The sequence below is a fragment of the Gigantopelta aegis genome, unplaced genomic scaffold (assembly GCF_016097555.1).
Source record: "Gigantopelta aegis isolate Gae_Host unplaced genomic scaffold, Gae_host_genome ctg6776_pilon_pilon, whole genome shotgun sequence".
NCBI classification, from domain to species: Eukaryota; Metazoa; Mollusca; class Gastropoda; order Neomphalida; family Peltospiridae; genus Gigantopelta; species Gigantopelta aegis.
In genome coordinates, this window is record NW_024535293.1 from 1 (window position 1) to 12901 (window position 12901).

General features: G+C 31.1%; 1 protein-coding gene across 1 annotated transcript; it reads right to left on the reverse strand.

The window, feature by feature from the left end:
- Positions 1–7196: 7196 nt before the first annotated feature.
- Positions 7197–7526, reverse strand: LOC121366711 (mitrocomin-like; the record flags this gene model as incomplete). The annotated part of the gene is made up of 1 exon (XM_041491051.1): positions 7197–7526. A coding segment is annotated over exon 1 (330 nt), but the record flags the coding sequence as incomplete, so codon positions are not given.
- Between the last annotated feature and the right edge of the window lie 5375 nt (positions 7527–12901).

Here is a 12901-nt window from a genome sequence, read left to right on the forward strand (position 1 = left end):
AAAAAAAAAAAAACAAACCCCCAAAAAAAAAAATAAAAAATAAAAAAATTTAAAATAAAAAAAAAATTTTAATATTTTTAAAATTTATTCTTCTTTCCGTTCATATATATATTATTTATATTGTTACAGTAAATTAATTTATATTATTGCTTTTTCTGTAAGTTCTTTGTCCGAAAAGAAATACTTGCTCATAACTTCTCGTACTCAACGATCAAGTAGTCCATCCTCGTTGTATCAGCTGTCTTAAAATAGAGTATCAATGAATTTTTTGACTACATTCAAATAGAAAGAATCGAGCATCTTCTCTTCATAGTACATTCATAACATAAAAAAATTTTGTGTAGGCGTTCAATAGCATCAAAAAGTTCCAATCAGGAGCCAAATTCCTTGACGCTCTATTGTTTGGCACATTTGGGACACAAACTTCTTTACTTTCTGTAGGCAAATTCTTCTTGCCAGTAACGCCTGCTATATCATCAGACTAAATGGGGTGTGACAGCTTGAATAATTCTTATAATAACGTTTTTCAGGTCCTCTTCTCCTTCATTTTGATAGGGAGCAATTCTTTTAGGCTGCGATTGGACATCAAGGTTAATTATGAACACCATCGTTGTTTCAGGCATCTACATGGCTAGAAGCGCATTTTTCATTTTTTGTTCACTCCATTGCAGGTTGATCGTGAACAGAAGTAGTCATCTTAGTTTAAGTTTGCAACAAGAAGGATTCAGAACACTAGTGGCAACAAACGTTACTCACTTCAGTAAATTACAGTAGTGTTGATTGTTGAAGTGTGCATATATACATATTGTCCTTTCCTTCAAAAGTGATTGTCATGCAAACCAAAAAAAAAAAAAAAAGCCTTTTGGACAATTCTACTTATCAGAAGTCCATATCTACTGATATACAGCATAGCTTCAATCAGGAATTTCCGATACCTATTCAAAGTGTGTGGCACACGTGTGTAATTATACAAGGAAATTGATTGGGTTAGACAGGAATTAATGTGTCATACAGGAAAATTGATTGTCTGATTGTGTTTGACACTGTTTACATTTCTACATCAGGTCATTAAGTTACATTTATGAAGCAGGTGGTACAGTTGTATTAAAAGTATACATAACTATTTCATACTGTTTTGTCATTAAGGACATTGCATGATTCTATTATATATAGTGCCAAGCAATAATATGAGACTGGTCATGATATCCGTGGTCATGAACATGTAATGACTAAATTGTGCAACTTTTTGAATTAAATTACTTATAATCAGTGCCATGCTAATGATTGCCTAGCCAGGTAGTGTGTAACAACATATATATCAGTGAACCTATTTAGATGTTTGCTTACTATTAAGATAGCCTTTATAGCCTGCAGCTATTGTGGCTATTGACACCTTTCACTTAAAAATCACTCATTCCATTATATGCCAGTTGTGTTATGACTATATATTTGACAAGTTATAATAAAGCAGAGTTCAATAGGTACATGCATGATCAGTTAAGGTTAGGAAAACTTGAATAAAGTCTTATGAAATCACAACTATGTCTATAGTAACAATATAGGTCTAGTACTATAGAAACAGCAAATTGAAGTACTTTTTCTACCTTAGGTATCATCTTCATCATTGAAGCTCAAATAACATTAATATGACAACCACATTTTTTTATGTAAGTTGCCTGATACAGAAGGTTAGAAGTCAGATCTATTGATATATACAGCATAGCATCAGGAATTTCTGATAACTATTCAAATTGTGTGGCACACACGTATGATTTGTTACACTGAAAAAAGCATTCATCATTTTAACTAAGGTCTTCGTTACCGTGCACAGTCCATCAATATGTAAATAAACCAAATTCTAAGTTGCTACAAGGTCAATACTAGTATAGTTCTATATGTATAAAGCCAACAAGTTGCATCTAAAACCACATTGCTTTTATGCCCACTTTGCTATAGTAACTGATCATGGCTTCAATTTATGCTATAAGCAGATACTATTTCAAATGAGCTAACCCAGTTAATTTGAAATAGTTACCGGTAGTCTCTCTCCTTCATAGTTTCATTAATTAGACATAAATACAAAGAGTAATTTTGGCTTCTAGTTACCTTTATTACGTGGACCAGTTTTGGCTTTGTGGGTACTCAGTATATTGAACTTACATCATATTGATGAGATTCTGGTAACGAAAACAATGGTTAAATGATTTTCTGATTGTGTTGACACTGTTTACAGTTCTACATTTGTCATTAAGTTACATTTAGTAAAGCAGTGGTACAGTTGCTTAAAAGTATGCATAACTATTTATCTGTTTTGTCATTAAGGCATCTTCATTTTTTTCAATCATTCAGGCTGATCAGTGAAAGAAACAGTCATTTTATTTGATGTTTGTACAAGAAGCTTTCAGAACACTAGTGGCAAACAAAATGTGACTCATGTTATAAATTAAGTGTGTCAAAGTGTGCACATATTCACACATTGTCATTCACTTCAAAGGTGATTGTCACATTCATGAAATTAGATATCAAACTCTGTTATGACACAGCATTCAGATCTACCGATATATAGTATAATTGCTGATAACTATTCAAAGTGTGTGGCACACATGTATGATTTGTTACACAGGGAAATTTTATTGTCTGATTGTGTTGACACTGTTTACAGTTCTACACCCATCATTAAGTTACATTTAGTAAAGCTAGTGGTACAGTTGTATTAAAAGTATACATAACTATTTCATCTGTTTGTCATTAAGACATTGCATGATGTCTATTATATATAGTCAATCAATAATATGAGACTGGCATGATATCCATGGTCATGAACATGTAATGGCAAAATGTCCACTGTTGAATTAAATTACTTATAATCAGTGCCGTACTAATGAATGTAGCATGGTAGTGTGTAACAACATATATCAGTGTACCTATTCAGATGTTTGTTTACTATTAAGATAGCCTTTATAGCCTGCAGTTATTGTGGTATTGACACCTTTCACTTTAAATCACTCATTCCATTATATGCAGTTGTGTTATGACTATATATTATAATAAAGCAGAGTTCAACATGCATGATCAGTTAAGGTTAGGAAAACTTGAATAAAGTCTTAGGAAATCACAACTTTAATTTTGATTAAGTATACAACCAAAAATATAAAAATGGTACAATGTGTTTAAAAAATAACTAGCACATGCTAACACAACAATAGATGCATACATAGTCGTCGGGAGTTAGTTTGGATACAATATAATGGGATAGTTGTAAGCATTGGACAAACCTATATTATTGTACATAAAATGTATGCTACCAATAATAAGCAAATAATTATACACATGTCCATGTATAATATACATGTACTAACAGTTGTACCTACAGCTATCACAAAGAAAAATTTATGCATTGTTAAAAATGCATTTTATCTCTATAGCTATGAGATAGTAATTTCTGCTTCAACCATGTAGATTTTCTTAAATGGTTTCATCACTGTTAACACATATAATTATATTATCTTCCTTAATTCTCCTTATGCAGCTGACTTTAGAACCACTCAACATATCATTAGTAGACTTACAAACCACATCAATGGGATATACTATTTTATACCTTATAATTGGAAATTCAATAAGAAAGGCAAATTTATGATAAATAACAAATGTCACAGTTTAAATAAACAGAGATTAGCAAATTAGATTAATTAAATTATACTAGTTACAGTCTGCAACTGTCATATTTTTTACAACAATGATCAGAAAGAACAATAGCCACACAAAGTAAGACATTTATCAGGAGAACAAGAATTCTCCCAGGATTTAAACAGGTCAGCACATAATAAATGTATCCTATATATAACACACTCAAACATATACACATATGTATTGATACTGTGTAATTAATGTAAATTTATAACTTATGTTAGTGGACAAGTGAGGTGTGTAATAGGGCTAGAAGTACTAATGCTATGACAGTCAAAAACTAAGTGCTTAATCTTTTAAAATAATTGGGAGGCAATATGTATGTGGAGGTAACTTCATGTGACACAGCTATAGTGAAAATAACAGTCTAGTACTATTAGAAACAGCAATTGTGTAATCAAAGTACTTTCTCTTTGCCTTTTATTTCTCTGAGTTAATAATGTAAAGTCTGTCTAATTTGACCTTGTAAATCACTTAAATAGCTTCATCTTGTTTAATGCTATTACTAACACTATTGTATGTTGTTATACTCTATAATACGAGGTGACTTAAACTATATGCATTATTATAATATGTGCCATACAATTATACACTTGACATATATACTATATACAGTATGTTTACATAAGATATTTATAAATTTACATGATATCTATATGTTACATGAGTCCAATTATGTACCATCCTAGCTTAACTTCATTCAGCTCTTTATTTTTATTTTATATTCTTTTATATATTGTATAGTACAAGTAGTATGCATTGAAATAGACCAAGACTAGCTAGACCAGGCAATAGACCATATCGTTTAAACTCCCACACAGCGAATAAAGATAATTTTTTTCTCAAATTAGCAGTATTGTGTAGTATCTAATTCAGTATATAGAATATAATGACTGGACAAAAAGGATGATAATATAGTAGGAGTATCCATGACAAATGCTGGTATATCAAGTTACTTTAATGGTTTCCTGCTCAGATATACTATGTAAAAGTGAAAGTAATGTAATGTCTATTAATTGTTGTGAGAATAATCAAATATTCAGTTGAATGCTAAAGAGTAACAGCTATTATAGGTAAGTTATTGCTATTTAGCCACTCCAGCTGGTAGTCTCCCTTTTATGACTCAAGATGATACTAAACTGAGGGTGTGTAGTGATGAAGCTCCTTCAAATGAAGGCACAGATATCATTGAACTGCATTTACGTTTTGAGCAAAATTCAAATATTTTGATTTGTTTCTTATAATGTTTTCTTCTGGTTTAGTTATAAATTTTGGTTATAAAACAATTTTTATTGTAAATAATTATACTAAAGTAGTGACATGTTTTGATGTTACTGTTGCTGCTATATAAAGGTCTGTGTTTTGCCAAAACTTAAGACTGGAAAGATAGACAAAACTATGATCCTGTTTTAAAGATGGTTTCTTGAGTTACAGAAACTCAGTCAGTCATGTCCAAATTTGAAGTGTTAACAGTGGTCCAGTGCTTCTGCCGTTATTTATACTATTAAATTAATTTTGTTCAGTAGCTTCATATACAACAATATAATTAACAATGCCAGTGAACATATAATCTGTATATAGATAAAAACAAATGATCTTGTCTTTGTTTTTGGATATTCTCCTAAATATTTTTTACATAATCACAAATATGTAGTCATATCTATCGCTATAGCTCTTATAGTAATTTACATTAGTACTATGATCATTTCATCAGGCTTTATTATACATATAATATAAATAATAATAATAATAGGTGAGATAATTGTTAACATGAAATTGGTAGTATGTATGCTACAGAAAGTAGGTCAAGTGTGACACATCTAAGAAAAAATAGAAATATTGGTATAAGTATTTAGGTGGTAACGGTGCCCTCATGAAGGGCAATGTCTAAGTCAGGAGATAAAATGAGATTGTGGAAGAGAGACTGCAAACCTAGTAGGTACATGATGGTTGGTCTCAGCAAAGAGAAAGTTAGTCTGTATTTGATCTATTTCATTGTGGTACAAGTGCTATATGGACTATCATATTTATCACATATCAGTAAAGGTATTCTCGTATATACAACAGTTGCAGTAGGCCCTATTCACCATGATCATTTCAACTGACAACAATATAAGTGTACTATGCAAGTTAACAGACAGCGTAAGTATTCAGGTGGTGACGCTGCACTCATGAAGGCAAGGTCAACGTCTGAGTCAGGAGATAGAATAAGATTGTGGAAGAGAGACTGCAAACCTAGTAGATACATGATGGTTTGATCTCAGCAAAGAGAAATTTAGTCTGTATAATTATGATCCATTATGGTACAAGTGCTATATGGACAATCATATTTATCAGATGCCAGTGAAGCTATTCTTGTGTATAGAACAGTTGCAGTAGGCCCCATTCCCCCTGATCATTTCAACTGACAACAATATAAAATGTACTATGTAATTTAATAGAAGACATACAGTATAAGCGATTTGACAGGCACATCAATGAACCCTTTCCTTATTGAATATAGTTACTTTAATTTTCTAACTGAATTATGCAAACTTCAATATTATAGATTTTTGTTTATTTCTATTCTAGTACTTTTCTATACCTCATAAATGTAATCAATATTGCCAATATATTTGCCGTGTCTAATACTGCTTTAGTGACAGAAAATGGTGAAGTGGGGTGCTAAATCTCAAAGTTTATGAGAGAGAAAAGTATAGTGAGCTGAGCAAATCCAATTTCTCATCCCAGCGGCAATAGAGACTTAGCCATTGGCTCAGAGTCACTTCAAACAATAAAATTAGGAACAATAAGATTTTTTTGACCTTTTGAGCGCGAAGGGCATATATTTATACACGCTCAATACGTTGTAAAACGCGGAAGGCATATTTTTATAACCGGTTGAAGATTTTGATGAAACAGGTGTGTCTGTGGCTTTCAAGTTATGATTACTGTGCTTTGATCTTCCTTTATTAAGTTTCTTCTAGTGTTGAACTTGATGATATCTGCTTTTATGAACATGATAGTCAAGATAAGTTTGATGCTATACATTAATGATTGTGAAATTGAAAGAATTACAAGACATAATGAACATGACTGTGATATAAAAATGAGATTTTAGATAATGAAGGTGGAAATGACTTTTAATTTTAAATAACTTTTAATATCCTTTTTATTATTTTCTTTTGGACTAACTTTAAACAAAAATTAATATATATATATACATATACATACATACATACATACATACATACATACATACATACACCACACACACACACACACACACACATATATATATATGTGTATATATATATATATATTATAATACTCAATTGTTTTTGGTTTTTCTGTAGTTCTTAGGCAGAAAAAAAAATAGTTTGGCATAACTTGCTCGAGTCTCAGAACGATCAATAATTCCATCCTCGTTGGTATCAGCTGTCTTGAAAAGTGTATCAATCATTTTTGACTAGCATTTAAGATAGAATGGAATTGAACAATTGAACAAACTCATCATAAGAAATTACTCCATTTTTGTTAGCATCAATAACATCAAAAATCATATCAGCCAATTCCTTGACACGTTCTTTAGCATCAGGCTGTGACACAAACTTCTTTAATTTCTGTACAAACTCTTCTTCAGTAACTTCTTTATCATCAGCTAATGTGACAGCTTGAATTATCATAAAATAGCGTTTTTCAGTCTCTTCTCCTTCATTTCGATAAGCAGCGACTCTTTTAGCAGCAATAGTAACATCAGCATTACCATGAAGACCATCGTTGTTTAGATCTAGCATGGCAAAGCGCATCTTCATTTTTTCAATCCATTCAGGTTGATCAGTAAAAGAAGCAGTCATCTTTTTGACAATTGTACAAGAAGCTTTCAGAACACTAGCAGCAACAAATTGTTACAACACTTTATAAATTAAAGAGTGTCAGTGTGTCAAAGGTGATTGTCACACCCATAAAATTAGATTCCAAAGTATGGCGTGTTATTAGTGTCGAAAGTATTAAAAATTATTTAGTTGCTATAAAACTTCATTCAGTCGATATAAAACTTCATGCAGTATAATAAGAACTTCATTTAATTGCTATAAAATTTATCTAGTCGGTAATAACGAAATTGTTTGGCAAATGAAAAACTATGCTGTCAGTTATATCATAAGAATGGTTACTGGTTTATCATAGTTTAATAATATAATTGACAAGAACTTTTCTGAACATGGCGAAAGACGCTAACGACTGTATTCTTCATTTGCGGAGAGAAGCGCTGCGTTATATGAATTCATATGAAGCTCACAGAGATCCAGAACAGCTGATCTATATATATGGTAAAAAGAATATATCGAATGTTAAGAATCGTCCACTGTAACAACGATGTTCTACAAATGGTAGGAATTACTTTGTTTGTATGTATGTACCTTAAAAGATTCTTTACATGCAGAGACATCACAATTGCTATTGAACACTAAATAAACTTATATGTTTTACATAGATGAAGACCAGCATAAATTTCAATTCCTTTAACTGTAATCATGCACAGGCAAATAATACAATGTAAGCTGTGTGGTGCAGTGTACGTTTTGTGTCTTCCTCAAGATTGACTTTTACAGGGTAGCATTTATTGTTTGAATTCTAATAGTGATTATCCTATATATGAAAATATATTATGTGTATTAAATCTATCAATCCTTATGGTAATACAACACATTGATGATTTATAGTAATAGCCAGTATGTTAACAGCATTATTGGCCTTAATATATTAACTAATATATATTAATGGTATATTTAATTTGTTGAATCTAACCCTGACAGAGTCATGAGATATCATGACTAGTGAAAAAACCTGTCTACTAGATTGACCATCTGGATAAATGAGAGGTTCAATATCAAAAGTATTTGCAGTACATTCTGACAATGTTAGTATTTTTTTCACCAACACTACAACTTTTACTAACCTTTTACCATAGTACTAGTGCAGTCATAGCCACATATATTGATGATTACACAAGTGAATGTTGCACCGGCATCAATAGTATTTAATTTAATCTGATATTATTTCCTACTTTAGGTATTATTGCTCCATTTTTAAACCAAGCTCTAGTTGTAGGCCCAGGTGTTGTAGAATTGTTAAAAAATGGTTAGAGAACCATTCACTAGACAACCATGTGCTAGTTGAAGTGACACTACTATCTCTATTTCCTGGTTGGACTGTATGGAGAATATACAACAACAATGCAATATATATATATGTGTGTGTGTGCGTATATATTATATATATATATATATATATATATATATATATATATATATTACTTAAGTATCTAAGTCTGTTGAAGAGTGCTCGATATCGTTTAGACAGAGCGGGTTAGAACAGAATTAAAGGACAAAAGAACAGAGCTCTCACTATGTTGCTGTTACTCTGAGTTTCACGCGTTATGCGATCATCAGACAGCTGAAACTCGGAGTAACAGCAACATAGCGAGAGCTCTGTTTTTTTTTGTCTTTTAATTTTGTTCCATATATATTATATATAAGAGTATATGGCAGAAATGTTGATATTACGATCTGAATGAGAACTTATTTACATAAAATTTGACTGATATATAAGAATTCCATAGACATTACTAGCAGTGCACTTGTAAGCACCCATTTGTGTCACAGGAATACCCATTTGAGTAGATGGACAATTAAGAATCACATGTACACCATCGATATCTTTCCCAAACATATTTATTGACGTTTATATTGTTTGGGCATTATCATGATTGTGTTGACACCATTTACAGTTCTACATCAGTCATTAGGTCACATTTAGTGGTACAGTTGTATTAAAAGTATACATCACTATTTCATCTGTTTGTCATTAAGACATTGCATGATGTCTATTATATATAGTCAAGCAATAATATGAAACTGACCATGATATCCATGATCATGAACATGTAATGGCAAAATGTGTACTTGTTGAATTAAATTACTTATAATCAGTGCCGTACTAATGAATGTAGCCTGGTAGTGTGTAACAACATATTATCAGTGTACCTATTCAGATGTTTGCTTGCTATTAAGATAGCCTTTATAGCCTGCAGCTATTGTGCTATTGACTCCTTTCACTTTAAATCACTCATTTCCATTAAATACCAGTAGTATTATGACCATATATATATTGACAAGTTATAACAGAGCAGCATTGAATGTATGTGATTATATTGCAAAGCAATTGAAAAAGGCATTATTTAATTTTTTCATTTAGATTGTATTTTACAATTCAATAAATCAAGGATGGTATAAATAGTTACATGCATGATCAGTTAAAGATAGAAAATGCTTGAATAAAATCTTAGAAAAGCCTTAAAACAGACTTTATCAGTCGGTAAATAAAGAGCTATATAATGCTGTCATACTTTAAGCAAAGCTCTACCTAAACATACTTTTAATTTGGTGTCTTTGCATCATATACTGAAATACTGGGACACTTGCTCTTCACTCAATTTAAAACAATAATTATAATTTTTAAAGGTGGTCAATCACAAATTTAATTTTGATTACACATAACAAACCCAAATATAAACAAGTGATACGTTGTGTTCAAAAAGTAACTAACACACACTAACAACAAAAGATGCATATACACAAACAGAAAGTGTATAAAGTCTACCTAGTCATAATAATACAGACTGAAACCCAAACTCTCACATGAGTATCTAGCCCTAGACATGTGGTATTAATCAATGTACAAGTATATATTATATGTATAGCAGCATTGCACAAAAACATTAACACACAATAAAATGCTATAAAAGTCCAAAATACTAAAATAAATAATGTTTAAGGACCAAGTAAGTTTTCGGTGGAGCCAGATGGAGTTCCAGAAGGAGAAGCTCCTCTCGATGCAGGATCAGCATGTAAGTGTAGGACTTCTAATGAAGGGTGTGTCACAGCATCTGTTTCTAGTGTGGATCTGAGGATATCGGGATTAGAACGAGACCTAGCAAGACGATAAAAATCATCATCAATACTTGATGCTATACTACTACTCATTGAAGTCACAGAGGGGCGTGATACTTGAATTGCAGGCCCTTCTTGGTCGGTAGTCTCTCTCTCTATTTCTACTGGGCTGGTAGGTGGAGGTTGTGTTTGGATACGATATATTGGTGGACTACCTGGGATAGTTGGACGCATTGGGCTGACCTATATTAATGTACATAAAATATATATTACTAATAGTAAACAATAAGTATATACATGTCCATGTATAATATACATGTACTGACAGTTGTACCTACAGCTATTACAAATAAAAATTTATGCATTGTTAAAAAAATGCATTTTATTTCTATGAGTTAGTAACGTAAAGTCTTCATTATGTTTAATACATATATTTATAATATGTCCCTTATGGAGCTGACTTTAGAACTATTGAAAATATCAATTACAGACTTGTACCACATTAATGGAAAATACTATTTTATACCTTATAATTAGAAATTGAACAAAAAAGGCAAATTTATTATTAAAAAAACAAAGGTCACAGTTAATATAAACAACAAATTAGATTAATTAAATTATACTGGTTACAGTCATGTGATGGTCACATGTTTTTATAATAATGATTAGAAAGAACACAAGCCACACAAACTCAGACATTTATCAGGAGAACAAGAATTCTCCCAGGATTTTAACCAGGCCAGCACATAATAAATATATCCTACATATAACACATTCAAACATTTACATATGTATTGAATACTGTGTAATTAATATAAATTTATAACTTATATTAGTAGACAAGTGAAGTGTGGCAATAAGGCTACAAATACTAATGCTATAACAGTCAAAAACTAAGTGCTAAATTGCTTAAAATAATAGGGAGACAATATATATGTGGAGGTATCTTCATGTGACATAGCTATAGTAAATAAAATAGTCTAGTACTATGAGAAACAGCAAATTGTGTAATCAAAGTACTTTCTCTACCTTGGTATCATCTTCACGCTGAGGTTCAAATAGACATCTCTTTGAGGTGTTGGAGGAAACAGTCCTTGTTGTTCTTGCACAATTTGACAGGCCAAATAAAAAGCTTTTGATATACTAAGAGCTAAAGCATATGCCTTCTCACTAGAAGTAGCTTTGAACACATAACAGGAGAAACGATTATCTAAACATAATGAAAATGATATAATAAATTATACATGTAATAATGTTACAGGTAATATTACATGTATAATATATAAATATATGAGCGTGTGTGTGCACTTGTGTGTATCATAGGAACAGAACTTTGTAGTGTGGACTATTAGCAAAGGCCTTTTATTTTTCATGTGTATTAATGAAACGAATCATTGTTAACTTTATTCAGAAAAAACAGTTACACAGAGTAGACTCGGAGATCATACCTTTGAATTAGGAGGAGTCTAGTTTTCTCTCCATTCCTAGCAATATGCTTAGAACTTCTATATGCTCACAGTAAGACAATGATAATTTAATATCTAGAATCAATCTTCAGATATATCTACCTGTTAATGCTGTCATATACAGCCAATATATTAATATCTGAGAACGTTCCCCTCTACCATACAGAACCCATCTCTGTCAATACATGATACCAAATATGTCATATAGTATGTAAAATAAATTGTTAAAATATGGTAAGGGACTATTTGAGAGAAATAAACAACTCATTCCATGGTATGTTAACTCAATATTGGCTAATAGAGTAAACTCAATGATCCAAGGGAATATGGCTATTTAATTATTGGTTATGATTTCAAGGGATAGCACTGTATATGTACATAGTATACTGTATATGTATATAGAATACTGTATATGTATATAGAATACTGTATATGTACATAGAATACTGTATATGTATATAGAATACTGTATATGTACTGTATATGTACATAGAATACTGTATATGTACTTAGAATACTGTATATGTACTTAGAATACTGTATATGTACATAGAATACTGTATATGTACTTAGAATACTGTATATGTACTTAGAATACTGTATATGTACATAGAATACTGTATATGTACCTAGAATACTGTATATGTACATAGAATACTGTATATGTATATAGAATGCTGTATATGTACATAGAATACTGTATATGTACATAGAATACTGTATATGTACTTAGAATACTGTATATATACATAGAATACTGTATATGTACTTAGAATACTGTATATGATATAAACTGTTTACATTCCAAAGTTA